This window comes from Girardinichthys multiradiatus, chromosome 17 (genome assembly GCF_021462225.1).
Source record: "Girardinichthys multiradiatus isolate DD_20200921_A chromosome 17, DD_fGirMul_XY1, whole genome shotgun sequence".
Classification (NCBI taxonomy): Eukaryota; Metazoa; Chordata; class Actinopteri; order Cyprinodontiformes; family Goodeidae; genus Girardinichthys; species Girardinichthys multiradiatus.
The window spans coordinates 16,655,752-16,673,951 of record NC_061809.1 but is presented as its reverse complement, the minus strand read 5'-3'; the positions used below and the strand labels follow the sequence as shown (position 1 = coordinate 16,673,951).

The window sequence follows — 18,200 nt, the reverse complement described above, 5'->3', positions numbered from 1 at the left end:
CTTAGAGTCTCCGGGTGTGAGCTTTTCCCCTCACTTGTGTTTTTAAACCTGAGAAACAGCTAGCAAGAGGGACTTATTTACTGGTTTTGTTTCTGTGCTTTGCTGTGTCTGCCTGAGATTTGGAAGTATGCTCCGTGTGTGTTTCTCCCCCTATGAATGCTCATCAGTAACAGATGGTCCTTAAACCTGTGTGTTTGCTCAGCCAGGATGAAGAGATAGGTGAGGGAGAGAAAAATGGGATAAAATAAATACAGGGAGTGAGGGCAGGATACAAAAAGGCAGCGAGGAGGGAGGAGGTATGGATTAGAGACATGACGAAGGATATGTGTGGTGAAAATTTCACTGAGAGAGAGGAGGGAAGGAGTGGAGGCTTCCACACGCAGGGGGCTTATAAAACTTTCAAGTCGAAAGGGGAAACGACACTCACGGTGTTCATTTATCAGTGGAAAGAAACAGAGACAAGCCTGATGTGAAACTGAAAGGAAGGAGAGGTTCAGTTTGTTTTACACAAGGCTGTGACTTTGTGATCTTTTTTTCCTTTCACTCCATCCACTTTCTCCTCTCTGCATTAGTGTGTCTCTCTGTGCGGTAGCCATGTCTTTCCTTATAGGGAGCGAGTCTGGGAGAAGTCGTCAGGGAATGAACAGAATTGCGGGGCAGCCACTCCCACTTTTTTTCCACTTCTGCTCTCTCTGCAGCTGAAATTGATGCAGTTATGCAAACAAAACAGGGACAGGGAACAATGTAAAAAATGAAAGAGGTGCAATAACTTGGTTCCAAACTGTGCCTTGGAAAAATATTTACACTTCTTGATATTTTTCCCCATTTTGTAGCCGTAACCCTAACCACAAGCAGACCGAGACAATCCAAATGTGATATATGAATCTAAAAAGTTGGCTATGCGTTTACTCAGCCCCCCTTTGTTATTATGTAAAATTTGGCTCAACAAGTTGCCTTCAGGGGTCACCTAATTAGTAAATAGAGTCCACCAGGACATTAGTCAACAAACAGAATCATAAAGAATCATAAAGACCAAGGAGGACATGAGACAGGTCAGTGGCCAATGAGAGCATTGCTCAAATTAACAGTCAAGAGGCTGATAGTAACTGAAGTAGCTCCAGAAATCTGAAGCTCATGTGACCTTTATGGAAAAATGACAAGTAGAAAGCAGAGGTTAAGGTTCCCACAAGACAACAACCCTAAACATATAGCCAAAGCAGCAATATGGTAGTAAAGATCAATGCTGTACTTGAAAATTACTCTCCATCCATTCTGACACATGTTGAGTTATTTTGCAACAAAGACTGGGCAAAAACTAATCTCTAGGGGTATAGATATTGCTTCATCTCATTGTAAGTGTACACACCCTTTAACTCATACTCCGATTCAGTTAGTGCTCTATCAGCATGTCACATTCACAATTTTTGTGCACTTTTCTTGGTAGAGGTTCTCCAGAGGTTCTCCATCAGATTGTGAGGTTGCTTTCGCCCTTTATCTTCTTTAGAAGACCCTAAATATTTTCTGTCACATTTAGTTCTGGAGTCTATGTGAGGTGCTCCAAAACGTCAGTGTCCCCCTGGGAAGCCATCTGCATGTTGAATTTAATGCATGCTTGATGCTAAAAAAGTGAAATCCCTCTTCATCCGTGGTTTGCTAGTTGACACATGAAGGTTTCGACATTGAACTGTCGACAGTTTCAGACACATTGACAAACAACCCCAGCTCCATTCAGTGTGGTCCAAAAGTTAAACTTCATCAGGTCATAACACATTTCTCCCACAATGTTCTGGGAGATTTTATCCTGACATGGAGATTCTAGTTAGAAGGAAAGGATAATGTCTTGTTAAACCTGACCTCTTGTCCTCACATATATCTGAGATTGTTTTTTTTTGTTTTCAGCCTATGTTCTGGACTTACTATTTATAACCTTAATCTTCTTGTGATGAACCCATATTTTTGTACATGTAGAAGCATGCCTTTGGAAGAGAAGGCTTTGGTTTTACAACCTTACCCTTTAGTACACACATTGGAAACTCAGTCAGTCAGTCATTTTCTACCGCTTATTCCATAGTGGGTCACAGGGGAGCTGGTGCCTATCTCCAGCAGTCTATGGGCGAGAGGCAGGGTACACCCTGGACAGATCACCAGTCCATCGCAGGGCAACACACAAACAACCAAGCATACACTCATTCATACACCTATGGTCAATTTAGAGTGACCAATTAACCTAACAGGCATGTCTTTGGACTGTGGGAGGAAGCTGGAGTACCCGGTGAGAACCCACACATGCACGGGGAGAACATGCAAACTCCATGCAGAAAGACCCCAGGCTGGGAATCGAACCCAGGACCTTCTTGCTGCAAGGCAACAGTGCTACCAACTGTGCCACCGTGCAGCCCCACATTGGAAACTGTTTCTGCATATAGAACATGTTCTGTATTTGGATTTTCCATCTCTTGCAACTTTCCCCTCTCCTTACATGTTTGTGTACGCTTTCTCCTTTTAACTTTCTCTTGTTCCTTGGGAAATTGGCTCTTATCTTTTTAAAAATCAATTTCCTCCTCCTCATTATGCTCTTCATCCTCCACCTATTTCCTCAGAGAAACAGAAAAGTGTGTGTTAATCTTCCTCTTGTCTAATGCCTGAGTTGGCGATGCTTTCAAACTCCTCACGGTCATTACACTACACACACACAAACACACACACACACACACACATACACACACACACAGCATGACCACTGCTTCTAACATCACATCATGTCTCAGCGTGTGGGCCTTAGCGTGCGCTTAGCGTGTGTTTGTGTCCATCTAAATGTGTGTACATGTGTTTTTCTGTCACAGCGTGTCTTGTTTGCGAAAACGGGGGGGAAGCATGACTCACCCTGCGAGAGCAGAATAAGCGAGGGAAGAGATGGAGGAGTAATAAAGAAGGGATGCTTAATTTTGGACGACAGATGAGCAGTGGCCAGAGGGAAGAATGGAAAAATTGTCACTATATTCACAAGCTGATTTCCTCTTGTTCTGTCCTCTCTTATCTCCTTCTGAATCTCAGTTTAAATCTAGTGACTGCTCATTTTGCTGCAAGAGATTATTCTTTTGTTCTTTTCTAAAGCATACTTCATTTGCAAAATTTCCATTAAATATAATAATTGCACAAGAGGACATGTTACTCCTGATTTGCAGAATTTAAAGTTAAAAAAGAAGCGTTTGTTAAGATTTTATTATCATTTTCAAAATGAAAAGAATGTAATGTTTTACAGAGCGTGTGTTTGTGTCTTTTAAAATTGCATAATTTGTTTTCTAAAGGAATAAAATCTTTTGTGACTAACTTGAGCCCGAACCGCAAATGGCCTACCTCTTTACCTCTTTAAGGAATATTTGACAAAAACAAAATGTGCTTTCTTGTTTGCTTCTGTTGCATAAATTACTGCGTAAGTGCAGCGTGGCACGGATGTGATCATCCTGTGGCTCTGCTGAGGTGTAATGGAAGCCCAGGTTGCTTTAATAGCTGCCTTCCGTTCGGTCTACATTAGTGGTGTGGGCATTGTGTAGGCATAGAGATGGCTTCTTAAATCATCACTGGCTGGAGAAACTGCATGCTGAACTTAAAGCAACATGGACTTTTCGTCTCTCCATTCTTGCTCCAGGACCTTGGACCTGGATTTCTAACTGAAATGCAAAATTTACTTTGATCCAAAGAGAAGACTATGGACCACTGAGCAGTAGTCCAGTTCTTTTTCTCCTTAGCCCAGGTAAGATACATTTGATACTGTCTCTGGTTGAAGAAAGGCTTGGCACAAGGAATGTGACAACGTAGCCCATGTCCCGAATACATCTGTGTTTGGTGGCTTTTGAAAGTTCCAGCTGCAGTTCACGCCTTATGAATCTCCTTGAAACACTTGGCTGTGTTTCACTATGCTTTCAAGGTTGCATTTATATCTTAACCACATTTTTTCCTTCCATTCAATTTTCCAATGACATGCGTGGACATAGCTCTCTAAGCCGCGTGCTTCTTTAAGAATGACCTCCTTGTTGACCTTTATTGTTTGTGTTGTATTTTCATTTTCTTAGAAACTCATTTTTGGGTTTTCATTTGCTGCAGGTCATGATCATCAAAACTAACTAACTAAAAGCTAGAAATATGTCACTCTGTTTGTTAAGAATTCGTATAATTTTTTTAAATCAAATTACTGAAAATAATTCACTTTCTGATGATATTCTAATTTATTGAGATCCTCCTGTATAGATAGTCCTTCCAGGGGATGCTGGGTCTATAATGGACTCTCGTCTTACTGTGACATGCCCGGAAAGAATCTGTAACATAATGTCTCTCGCTGGCAAGCACCTGGTGGTCAACCCGGCTCAGCCTGACAAAGCAGCAGGAAGCCTCCTACATGTGGGCCCACCAACTGTGAGGAGGAATGTCGAAGTCGGGTGGTGAGGCCAGGAGACTGGGGGATACTGAATCCCAACATCATGATCTGGCTCTTAAGAAAATCTTTAGAGTCATCTAATCACTCATTTATTCACTTATAAAAACTTCTGGAAAAGGTGACCAGAGGTTTATGAAACACATATTATTCTGAGCAGATTTTAAGGGTTGAAGGTCAATCATGTTGGTAGGGAGACCTCTCTGGATGCTGCTGTTTTTTCTTTTTATCCAAATCTAAGACAGACAGTTGATGGGAGCAACAAGAGGCATATTCTCTGTTCAGTTCAGCCCATATATCGTTAATAGGAAGAGAGCTTGAAACTGTTGATGCAGAGCGGGGCTAGGGTTACCGATGAACACATACATGCATGATAAAGGCTGATTATAGATTCTTCTTTGAGTATTTTACATCATTAAACATCTTAGTACTCGTATGTGTTTACACAAATGCATCTTCTCTCATTTGTGAATTAGTATCTTCATCACTGATGCATGTCCCATGCATCTACAGATATCCTGCAGGATGTTTCTAATGCAAACATATAAGGAGTGTCGGAGGAGAGTTAATGGGCATCGGAATTTAATTGGGTTGATAGTCATCTTGTCACATATGATCAAGTCAAAGCTTTACACAGAATCTGCATCGGATAAACCGCAATAATACAGTTAAACGAATGAAGCTGTGCGGGTTTTCAGATAAATATTGCTTTTGGATCACATGTATCTGTTTATGTGTGGTTACATGGCTGGTTTATGCTTTTATGAATCTTTCCAGCTCATATGTGTGTTATTATGTTTGCATGTCTGTGTTTGGGTAGACTTCTCTGTCCTCTGTGGAATCAGGAAGTGTCTGCCAGGCTCCAAGTTGGCCTAGCCAAAAACAACTCGGTGGAAGAAAAAATAAAGCTTGTCTTCTGACCTTTGTCTTATCACCCTTTCCCTTCCTTCTGTTTCTGGCAAACCCCGGTAAACTGTTTTCTCTCTTTTATTTTCACCCTGTTCTTATTTCCCACTTTGCTTGGGATATTTTTCTTTTCCTCCTCTTGATGTTTGTGCCCCTTCTCCTTCTCTCATGGTCTGGCATTTCTCAGCTCTACATTCCAGCTGCATAGATGTGTGCGCTCTCTCGTTCTGAATTCTTCTTATGCAGCCTTTTGAAGTTCAGGCCAGGGCTCATACTGCATCTGCTTCATTTCTTGCTGAGGTCCGCTTGATTTACATTTGTTGGAGGAAGACCATTGAGGCTTGTTTATCCATGTTTGTGTATGTGAGTGTTTTAATGTGGGGACATCCATTTCTATAACAAATTCACGTCTTGATGCTTGATGTTAGGAGGCATGGTAATTTCTTCTATGTTTACCGAGCTCATCACTTTGCCCATAAATCCCACAAGAGTACATTTGGAAAGTATTCCCAGCACCTTACTGTATCCATATTATATGTTATAACCTTCTATCAAAACTGATTTGTCCCCTTAAACGTCTAAACACAATATCTCACAATGATTTAATGCTGCTGTAGTGACACTTGGATATACATGATTATTTAAAAATAAGCATTATTGATCTTTTTGTTAAACTGCCAATCAGTCATCACATTTTCATATTGGTTTGAATGTATTATTTAAGGTTAATTTAAAAAAAATGTTGAAGGATAATTTGACAACTGGATTAGTTTAGTGTTGTACTATATGATACAGGAGAAGAATACAGTGAGATTAGACCAGGAAATGAAACCGAAGTGAAGAAAAAGAGGCTTTTTATTCCCTCCTCTGCCTCCCAGTCTTGAGGGAAGTCCCAGAAATGTCAGCTATCAACCTATTTGACTTTGTATGAGGCAGCTCTACTGTGTGAGTCAGCAAACTAACCCACATTCACACAGAGGGATACAACCAAGACAGAAAAGGATTAAGATGATAAACTGTTAATTGTCTTTTATTTATGTTAGTAGTAATGTAGAAATAAACCAACTGGGGGAGAGAAAGCAAAGATGATTCTGTGCAGGGTGCCAGGAAACATAAACTGGAGATTTGCATCAAAGACCTTTTGCAATGATTCTGTTTATGCAAGCTTTTGGTATTTGTGTGATCCCTATCTGGTCCTTTTACTTTACCTTTTATCTCTCTTCATTTCTAGGAATTGTTCTCCATTTGTATTCTCACTCAACACTTTTCTTCCTTTCATCTCCTTCTTCTCCTCTTCAGTGCTGATTAACTATGTTTACTTCTTCCTTTTATTTGTGAGGTTTTCTCCCACCTCTTTGCTACCTGCACCATCTTTAGTTCTGGGAACACAGATTGACTGCTGAGGTGACGACCTGGCTGCTGTGGAGGTTGTTATACGTGACACATTTAAGCGGACATCAGTTTTAACTGACACTGACTCAGTCCTGGTTGTGTCAAATCTTTGTTACCGGAGCTGTCAGCATGCTTTTGTAACACATCTGCAGAGATGACACACGTATGCCCTCTCTGTCATACTCTGTTGGTATCTAAGGTGTTGCTCAAGATCAAGTTTTGATCTATGCTGTAAGAGGGTTTGAAGTAAAAATCCGTCAGGTTTTCCACACCACTATATACGATGCAGTGTGGTCTCTGGGTTCATCTTGCAGTGATTTACAATGAAAGGTATTGCGAATAATTTTCAAGCCAGCATATACAACTTTCAAATCAATAATAATAATATCACTGCAAACACTGCAGTGCGATAGTGACATGTGGCTTTGATGTTTTAAATTGCAACCAACTCAATATGTCTGCTTCTTCTTCTCATTCCAGGAGTTCAGTAGGAATTATGTTGAAAATAATAATGATCATTTAATAAAGCTGGAGTATGTAGCATTATTACTTGCTCTAAAGACCTGCACTATTGTGCTGAAAACAACAGCTCTACTGTATTTTGGGCATAATTAGATATAGAAAAATCAATCAGGAAGAAAGTTGATGTGAACCTGGAAACATTATATTGCAAATTATTCGTTATCGCAGTATGACTGTATGCAAAATGTCTATCATTAAGAACTACTTGGAGGTCAATAAAGTTTGCTTGTTGTTTAAGTATTTCAGGCTCTCTATGCCTGTAATATATTTGGCAACATTTGTTGTAAAGGTTATAGAAAGTAAAAAGGTGAAAAACCTTATGAAGGAACCACCACTAGGTTTTCTATAAAACCTTATTGTTGAGATGGAAAAAATGTATTTTTTAATTTTTTACCAGTAGTTAGATATACTGCTCACTATCTTGTGTCTATGTTTGCTCTGACCCAAGGTCATATCGTTAACCAGGAGTATCGCCTGTTGCATCTTTTGCTGATATGGTGCAGTTCTACTCATTACCCTTAAACGATGGAAACAGCAACATAACATCTTCTCCTTTTTGTAGGATTTAACCAACACTATATTGATATTTATCTCAGGAAACAGGAATTCATTGATTTCAAATTAAAAGCCCTTTTATGAATAAAAAACAGTAGCATTTAAATTTACCATTTATTTTATAGCAACCAGTAGGGGTGCTAATAATTGCAGCACTACTATTTCTTATTGGATATTTTATGTTGGATTTTCTTGCTGCTTCAATAGTAATTTATTTTAAGGCTTTATCATATATTTTACCAGGAAGGTTAAGTATTTAAGTAGCTGGGACATTAAAATCCCAATTGGGAGGTTAAATAATATATATCTGTACATGAAAAATGCACAATAACCAAATTTAAACAAATGATAAAACAAACATGGTGATTTTTACATTTTTCACTTGAATGTTTAACACTGGATCTGAAGTGTCCTGAAACAGTTTAGGACAGGCATTTCTTCAGATAGTTCTGATGTCCACTAAGAAATCAGCAGTGACTGTAAATACACAACGTGCTCAAATGCACTATAGCAGCCTATCTTTCAGGTCCGGTGGTTCCTATTTATCCTCACCCAAGTAGACCATAGGATGACTGCAGGCCGACAAATGCTCTTTTGCTCTGCAGCTTACCTCGGCTCAACCTTGTGATCCCCAGGAGCTCACATGTCACCAGGGAAATATAATCCCTACAGCATGTTCTGGGATGAGGCCAGAACACCTCAAAAAAAAAAGAAAAAGCAGTGGAAACACAACATCCTTTGTGTTGAGATGCTGCAGAGCGTATGTCAATTTTAGCTATAATGAGACAAAACCTGCTTCATTCTGCTATAAAATCTTATTGTACCAATCACCTCAGTACCATCACTACATGCTCCCAGTTATTAGCTGGTCATTTCTCTGTCCTGCCAGCATCTTCAGTGCACCATCCAGGCCTTACAAGATGAGCTCAGGATCCAGCGTGATCTCAATATGCTCTTCCAGTCCGATTACTCAGAGTCCGGTCGACTTGGAACCCATCCCATTCCCCCTCAGGAGATGACCGAGGAGAACTTCCTTCGTCTCCACAGCGAGTTCGAGCGGCAGGCCAAGGAGCTCTTCCTCCTGAGGAAGACGGTGGAAGAAATGGAGTTAAGGATAGACACGCAGAAACACACTTTGACCGCCAGGTAGACATCGACAGAAATCCGGTTGTTACGTAAAGTCTTCCGGCTGAAATCGCTTCAGGTACTGCATGACTTGTGTGTCCCTCTTGTCTAACAGGGATGAGTCGATAAAGAAGTTGCTGGAGATGTTGCAGAGTAAAGGTCTGTCGTCGCGGGCGGCAGAGGAGGACCATGAGCGAACGAGGCAACTAGCTGACGCAGAGATGACCATCCACCAACTGGAGGGGCTACTGGAGCAAAAAGACAAGGAGATGCTTCAGCTCAGAGAGGTGTGTGTGATCTGCACTGGATGGATCTTTGGTAATGTGCTTTAAGCATGTAAGATTAGAAATGATCCTGTAGCCTACCTCATCCTAAATGAGTCATTTTGCAGCGTTTTCTTTATTATTACTGTCTTAAATTCTCTCCCATTTATTTTACCTGTAAATTTAGCTGCTTTTTTGTTGTACAACAGCTCCCCCTAGTGTTCACAAATGTGAAATTAACTACAAAGAATGCCACTTATACAATATGACATATTTTAACAATGTTAAACATTTATGTCGATGTCAAATATGTTGAATAAGATGTTTTGTTTAGCTGTTTTAAACCCCTTAAACCTTTTCACAATTTGGCACATTACAACACATAGTAGCGGATAATTATGAAGTAGAAGGAAAATGGTTACAAACCTTTTGGCAAATAAATTTCTGAAAAGATGACTTGTTTTAGAGGTCTATTTAAAAAACAAAACTGTTTGAAACCATGTATCATTTTCTTTCTACTTCACAGTTATGAACTACTTTTTATTGGTCTGTAACACAAACTGAATTTGGTGGTTTTAACAGGACAGCATGTGAAAACTCAATGGGAATGAATACCTTTGCAAGGCAAAGTAATTAAAAGTGTTATAAACTTCTAATAACTAATTCAATACTTTAGTTAGGGGTTTGTATTACAAAACAGACACATTTTGTCCCCCATCCCTAGTCCTTGTTTCTTCACAAATTCCCTGTGTCTTTACTCACACAGCGTTCAGAGAAAGACAGGAAACAATCTCACTAGGAACAGCATTGCCATTATGCAACATTTCGAAGATAATTCCTGTTGAGAATTTGTCTTGCTAATTTCCTGATGCGCTGCTGGCACTCCCCCCTATGGGACATGTTTCACTTGACTAATTAATAAAATAGTCCCTGCAACATTCTGCTGCCATACCTCCTGCTCTTAAGCATGGCCCCTCCTGGGAGTGGAGCTGCTGTTCACTTAATTAATGATCTATGTTTTAGTTGTATAGAAGCCTTACAAGATTATAATGTAAGGTGTTAAATGTTTAAAATCAAGCCATGTCTTGGAAACAGGTTTAGCAAAGCATCAGATATTACAAAACAACACAGAATCTGTTGTGACCTATTTGAAATTAATAAGAGAGGTTTTTTTTAGGAGATCCACTGATGGGTGTTTTGTGGCTGGTTTCTGGTCTCCAGTTTTTGTATAGCTTTGAGCTGCCAAGTTAGATTTTTAACTGATTTTAAATGATCTTTAAAAACTAATATTAACAGCATTAAATATGTTTAACCCTCCTGCTGTAAGTAGTCATTATTTATATTAGGAGCAGAGGTGACGTCGCACTGTGTATGTGTGAGACAGCCCTCTTGTAGCTCCTGTTACCCGCTTTGGCAGATCTAACTTTAGTGAGATGCTTCTTGTTGCCTCTTGCATGTACAGTCTGTTTCAAATCAAGCCACAGCATCTTTGGTCTTTGACTCGGCCATTTCAGGACTCTCCACGATTCTACCATGGTGAGCTGAACAGGTCTTGCGGCAGCAAAGCATTCCCAAACCATGACACTTCCATTTCCACCTTCCAAATTTAGAATGAAGTTTTTCAATATTCGAATTGTGTATCTGGTTTATGCCAAACATGTCCTCTGTTTTGGTTTCCGAAAAATTCGATTTTAGACTCATCTGCATAAAGTACCTTTTTCAAGTCTAGATATTTGCTCACATTTTCTTTTGCAAACTTTAGTCTGGCCTTCGTGTTTTTCTTGGAGGACAAAAGTGTTCCTCCACACCTCCTATGTAAAGTATAATTGTGCAGTCTCTTGCTGATTGTACAGGCTTGCACATTCAAATCAATAAAAGCAAGAGACATGTTGTGAAGACTTGTTTTAGCATCGTGCAGTCTTTGAGGGTAAACCTCCTTGGATGGCAAGACCTTGGCATGTCAGCAGTTGATTTGAATATCCTCAGCATGTATACTAGTTTCTGCAATAACAGAAATTTAGCTTCTTATGACACATTTTAAAAATCCCTTACCAGACTCTTAAGCTGCTACAGTTTTCTTACTGGAGGCCTCAGACAGCTCTTTCAGTTTCACCATCGTGTTCCCCATCTTCAACAGACTGGACCACCTCAAACGAAAGGCTTAAACAGAGCAAAGCTCCTTCAGAATGCTGAGTAAGGATGTTCTAATCACAGCTGATGTGTGGGAATAATGTGGAGGTGTCCTAATGTATTCCTCACCAAAAGAAGCATTTTTCAAAATTATGCTTTACCTAAAACTTTAAAAGGTCTTTTCTTCTGTTTTAATTCCTTAGTTATATCTCACTCACTTGTCAGTATTGTTGAAGTTGATATTTACTGTTGGAAGATATAACGTGATATGTCAAATACAATGTCATAGCCTAATTTTTTCAAAAGCCTGTATATTAGCAGTTACCGCAGTTAGCATTTGTAACTGCAGCCTTGTTTGTTTGTGTATCTCTAGAGAATGTAGATCCTTTACTCCAAAAGTCCACCAGCATATTCAAATCCATCATGTCCCATGACAGGCCGAGGCTAGAAGCTCAAGGAGACAAAACTGAGAAATTTTGGTGAAATGCACTTTGCCTTCCTGTTATCTGCTGAAACCTCACTGTCTCTCTTAACAGTAGCAGCCTGTACACACAGCTGACACAGAAAAAAAAACATTTGTTTTAAATATATATTTTACATCTATTGATTTATTTTGACTTCATTTTTGTACACTTAAGTGATGCTGAAAATAGCTAACTTTGGGTCTTCTTCCAGCAGTAAGAACCTCTACACCAAAGAGTGCTGTTAACACAATCTAGCATAGGTTTAGTGTATTCAATGAGTGGAAAAAGATAGGATTTTAGAGTTTCCGACCAGCTGGTCACCAGTCAGAGCTGGTCAAGCTGAAGTTTGGCTGATCTCTTAGTGCATTTCTAGTTTTTCTATCACTCTCACAGTACTTAATACTTAATTAATTAGTGAATAAATATTAAGCTTCTGTTTCAGTTTTTCTTTAACAGTTCTAGTAAACACAGCTGGTATTTATTGTCATACTGACAATACCTCCGTCATCATTTTATTCTTTATCAGAATTATTAATAACAAAGGACTCTTTTAGGGAAATATCTGGCTTCATGTGCATGTTCGGCAACACCTCCAGCGATGACACCCAACTGTCAGCGTGTGTGTGTAGGTTTTTATACTTCCTGGCTTTTTGCATACGCTGCCTTTGTCAAGCTGCAAGAGGCCAAAGAGAAGCAGTGATGCATACTGTGTCATGTCCTCCTATCCGCTTTATTCTGTCCCTGCCTGGCGCTACTCCTCTGTGTCCTTTCCTTTTCCTTTTGTGCCTTTACATCAACCATTGCACTCCCCCGTCTACCTCTCCTCCTTACTCCTGTTTCATTTGATGAGGTTGCTGTGATGGAGTAGGAACAACCAGGCATATAGGGTTTTGTCGTACATACATTTGAAACTCAAGGCAGCTACATTTTTAGAAGTTTGTTAGAGTTTAGGAAATGTAGAAATAGAAATGTAGTGTGGATCTCTATTTGATGATATGATTTTGTTTCAGGCTTCTCCTTGTGTCTGTTGAGGATCTTTTTTATGTTTGGTTCAGATGGAGTTTGTGAGCTAACTGATCGAATTAACTTCACTTCAGGCTGTCAGATTTCATCGTTCTCTGTGTCAGTGTTATCAGCCTTTTTCGACTCTGTTTAAACTATGTGGGACGGCCGGATCGACCCAAGGAAGCTAAACTCCAGCTCTTCTGCTCGAAGGAATCCTCTCCTCCCTGCCTCTCTGTCCTCTCCTGTTTCTCCCTCCATCTCTGCCCCACCTCCTTTCCATGTGTTCCCTCCTTTTCTGCCTTCTCCTGTTCATTCCCCACCACGCAATCCCTCACTCCCATCTTCTCCGTCCTTCTCAGCCCCTTCACCTCCTCCCAGACGGCACTCTATTCATCCTGTCCCCATGCCCTCATCATGTCCTCCACACTCTCCTTCTTTCGTCGTCATTTCTTCAGCCCATCCTTCCCACCGATCTCCCATCCAGCACTCCCCATCCTTCCCTGTTCCCGCTCCAAGGCCCACACCATCCATCCAGCCATCCCGTCATTCCTTTCCAGCTGCCATTGCCTCCTATCTTGCTCCACAATCGTCTTCTTCCTCTGTGCGTCCTTCCCGTCATCCCACTATGTCTTCCTCTTTTTCCTCTGTTGACCATCGTGGTGTGTGTGTCTCTCAGGAGCTTCACAGGAGATACGAAGCAGCTCCGGAATCAACAAAGACCAAGGCCCTGCAGACTGTTATAGAAATGAAGGTAAACATTTTTATATTTGTTTTACTTTCACATTTGTTATGAATTTGAACAAAGTGGAACTTTATTACAGAATCCTTTATAATTCATCTTATTGTCTAGCTTCTATTCAAAGCTCCAAATACCAGTCAGTTTCAGCTAGAAAGCACAGGATGAATTAAATTTTATTTTTCATACATCCTTTTTTCACATCCAAGAAAGTTTTCGAATGGCCTAGCCAGATCCTACACCCATATTTGGCAGAAAATCTATGAAATCATTTAAAGAGGGTTGTGGACAAGAGACGTCCTTACAATCTGATAGATTTGGAGAACTTTTGCAAGGCAGAGTGGAACAATATTAGTCAAGTCAATGTCGAAACTATGTTTTTCCTCTTAATTTGTTTGCCTGTTTTACTGCTGAACTAAACAGGATAGATATCTGACTAATAGTAAAAGGATTTGTAATGACTTGTCATGGTCACATTATACCTCACAAAACCTTTTAACAAGCAGCACTTACACTTTTGAGATTGGCTGTACACACCTTTTACTCCGTAAATAGGTAAAACTTAAGGAAGTACAAAAAATAAGATTTACGACATTTTGCCAATGTTGGTATGTTGCTTTGTTGTCAAAATACATTAGATATAATCAGGTTTGATGATCAAATTTTGCCATGTATTCTGTTGAAATTCCTCAGTCTTGTTTATTTATTTATTGGGCAGGAGGCAAAGATCAGTTCTATGGAGCGCGGCATGAGAGAACTGGAGGAGGAGGTGATGATGCTCAAGTGCAACGGAGCTCTGAGCAGCGAGGAGAGGGAGGAGGAGATGAAACAGATGGAGGTGTACAGATCCCACTCCAAGTTTATGAAGAACAAGGTGATCAATGCATGCACACACACTAACGCCACCACATAGCCTTCACCCTATTCATCTGGATCCTTTTTAAATCTTCAGTTCTTTAAAGGAAAAGAAATACCTATTTAGCATTTTCTGACAGTTATAGCATGCTAACCTGCTATAAACTGAATGCTAGGCAGTGGTTATTATATCCTAATACATAAAATCCTATTGCTGTAAGAGGTAGCTGTTTGTTTTTAGAATGACCATATTTTTGGTTATTCATCCATGGAAGTTGGTTTAAGTTGTTGACACCATAAAGGAGGATCTGTCAGCAGTTATACCTTTCACAGGTGTAATGTTAATGGCTTCATCGATCTGTTCGAGAGAAATTCAATAACATAGACGTTCAGACAGCACATTATTTACCGTTTAGGTTTCTCATTCTTCACCCTGACATTCCTGTGAATGTGATCAAATTTATGCTTCAGTTTCTTCTGGATAAACAGCTAGGAGGGTAAAACACAAATGCCACCAACATGTTCTGTAGCATCCACAATAATTTTAAATCAGAGGGGTGTGAAAAGGCCATTATAGTATAGAAATAATGTGCATCATAGAGATTAGGATATGTTTCCAGAGAACGACAGGAAAAATGTTAGCTTATATTACATATAAAACATGAAAGGCTTTGTGAATTATGATTATTTTAATTAAAAAGGATTAAAAGGTTTTTAATTTGCATATATCTATTTTTCCATTACATCTTTTTTTTTCTTCCTGAAAAATGTGATTATTTTCCTTTGTGACATGTTTTTGCCGCCATTGTTTATGAAATGACATTTACACATACACCAGCTGACATGCTGTGCATCATGATCAGGTCACATGACTCTTCCTCACATCTCCGTCTCCCTTTGCTGAATGTGAGGAGCTGAGATATGAGGAAGAAATTCAGGTTTATTCAGAAAACATGGAGGCCAGGTTGTCGGCCACATTATGAGAAGCCTCCATGACCCCCTCCTTTCCTGCCAGGTTGAACAGCTGAAGGAAGAGCTAACTCACAGCCAATCAGAGAAGGAAGAGCTAAGGCAACGAGCCAATGAGCTTCAGCAGGAGGTGTCTGCAGTAAGAAAAGCACCTCTCTGTCCGTTTTCCTTCTTCCTCCTCCTTCCTTGTCCCTGTGTGGTTCTGTATCTCTTCCTACCTTCCTTCCTTCCTTCCTTCCTTACAGGCTGAAGCTTGAGTAGTCTTTCTCGGTAGAATCCCAGCTCTACGATGTGTCAGGACAGCTGTAAGCAGCTATAACACTCAACCCTCCTCAGATCTCACAGCACTACTGTGATAAGTTGTTGTGTTATAAACCTCTATTTAAACCACTGCTACTGCACCAACCAAAGCAGGAGCAAAGCAATGAATCAACTTAACGTTCATTAAGTGGGAGACAACATCTCACATTTGAGTTTTTGACCATTTTGTATAGAGTCTTAAAAATAAGAAATGTACAACTCCAATCTGTTACTTTAACACGGAGTATTACAGCTCTGTGTGTGAGATCTGTAGCCTTTCAACTCTGTTGCTGCGGTGTGAGTAATATAGCTACAAAATACAAACTTCTGCAGTTTCTAACCTCTAACCTGTGCTTCTTTCTTCTTGCATGACGATGGATCTAATGAATCTGTTTGCAGATGAATTTTATTTGGTTATTTGGTTTAGAACAAATATTTTCCCGCTTAAAGGTTTAGGTCAATTCTTTTCATATGCCTTAATTGTATAACATTTTGTATAAATTACTGGTAGAAAATAAGAGAAATTATTTTTAGGTTACCTTAAAATAAACTATTTACCACTTGTTTTGAAGTAGGACCTCAAAACTAGACTGGGCTTCATAACAGAATAGAACCAGGGCTTTTTGCATAGTATGCTCGCATTTTTGCTTTAGAGGAAAGCGATTGACTGACTTCCGTGTGTGTCTAACATTTGTTTCCTTTTCAGCAAAAAACCTGCAAAACGAGGACAATATATAAATATACAAATTCTTGTGTCACCATTGTAGCTAACTTGTATATCATCCCACTAAGTTGATCTTATTTCTTCCAGTTAGAATTTTGCATTAAACGTTTGAGCAATAGTTTAAACTATTACATATATGTCATTTTCATTTTGGTCTTTTAATAATTCATTTAAACAGTTTTTGTTTTTATCGGGCTGATAATACAACTAACAAATGTTTGTTGTAGATTTTCTCTAATCAGCACAGGATCAAAATTTTATATACATGCTCAAGTATGTGCATATATGGTAAAATTTATTTTTACAAGTTTCAACTGAGCTACAAGAATTTTCTAGCTGTCAACAAGCTTCTAGCATAATTATGGCAGGACTATCTGCTCTTCTTGGCAGAATTGGTAGAACTCATTTAAATGTTTTAGGTTTTCTGGCACATGTCTGGGCTTTTGAGCATAGTCCACAAATTTCCAATAACGTTAAGGTCAGGACAGTTCTTGAAGCTTACTGTTAATCTGCTTTATCTATTACAAAACCTGTTTTTTGTGTTTGCAAGACCCAACTATGTCAAGGTAAAAACTCCAGTATAAACTGGAGAATACTGGAACACCAGTGTCTGTCTAGTGTGAAGCGAGTTTACCCTCTAAACCGAGGGGAAACCAAAATTATGGGAGTCATGACCTTGAAGCAAGACAAAAAACTGTAGCCGACATAAATGGACTACCCTTTTTTATATATCCAGAATTAATCCCATTGAGATTATTCCATCGATGTCCCTGTCAGTCTAAGAACGTTTACATGATTAAAAACACAAGTTCAAACAGACAACAGGAAACATCATCAAAGCACTATGATCACCAGCCGCTTCTAGTAACATCACATGCCCATTCTGTACTCAAAGACCCAATTCTGATTTTTTAATTGAATCATATTTGGCAGGTATTGTTTCAATCTGATGCAAAGATGGCCAGTCAACATTCTCACACAAGCTGCAATGATGAGTACGAAAACTAGAATCATAATACTGCTAACACTTCGAGAGAAGATACATTTGGGGAGCATGTCTAAAATGTCTGTATATTTTTTTTTCCTTGCACCAAAAGACAAATAACTGCTTATTTCTGAAGTAAAAACATTTTTCATAAGACACTCAATCCGATGTCTCAATGAGAAATTCTGAGAGAAATTCATAATATTGGTAGGCTTATACTTCTTCAATCACTGCACAATTTAGAGTAACAATTTGTCATCTGAATTTTTTGATTTTAAAATACACATTGTTTTAGTTTTATAAAAGAACGAGTGGCAGTTTATAAAGGCTTTTTTGGAACAGTATTAAAATCGGATTGCAGGTGTTCTCCGGTGTTATACATAAAGCTGTGTTATATAACACAGTGTTGTCTGCATAAAAACTTTGCACCAGTGACATTTCTACATTTTATTTATGTAAATGATGAATAAAATCGGGTCCAGTATTGACCCCTGTGAACCCCCTAAAGACTAATAAAGAAAGTGGAAGGCCACATCAACTAGAACATTTTATGTTCTAGTGGCAAATAGTGTCAGATCTAAAATGAAACAACAAAATATTCTTTAGAGTCAGTAACACTTTTAAAGCTTTGATTGTGGGTGCAGCAGTGCAGTGGTGTAGTTCTGGAGACCTTATAGGGTGTGTTTAAAAATGTTTCTTTTATAAAAAATGTTTGTTTTATTATTTTTATTAAAGCCACTCGAACAAATTACAGTATACAATTATACGTATACATCTATTGATACACACAACAGTATAATACTGTCGAGACAGTGCATAATAAGAAAGTAAATGAAA

General features: G+C 39.1%; 1 protein-coding gene across 9 annotated transcripts in view; it reads left to right on the top strand.

Moving 5' to 3' along the window:
* The window catches only part of LOC124883020 (ELKS/Rab6-interacting/CAST family member 1-like), a 175,988-nt gene that overhangs the window by 25,592 nt on the left and 132,196 nt on the right, over nt 1-18,200 (top strand). For 5 of the 9 annotated variants that reach the window (XR_007042068.1, XR_007042067.1, XM_047389836.1 and 2 more), the window contains exons 5-8: nt 8,697-8,953; nt 9,048-9,219; nt 13,471-13,545; nt 14,249-14,404. Coding sequence is in view for 6 of the 9 variants with exons in the window: in XM_047389836.1 (XP_047245792.1) it covers nt 8,697-8,953; nt 9,048-9,219; nt 13,471-13,545; nt 14,249-14,404 (660 nt within the window). In the remaining 3 variants the exon portion in view is untranslated. Of the gene's footprint in view, nt 1-8,696; nt 8,954-9,047; nt 9,220-13,470; nt 13,546-14,248; nt 14,405-15,400; nt 15,494-18,200 lie in introns of all 9 variants that reach the window. The other 4 variants (XR_007042066.1, XM_047389834.1, XM_047389833.1 and 1 more) reach the window with 1 other exon arrangement.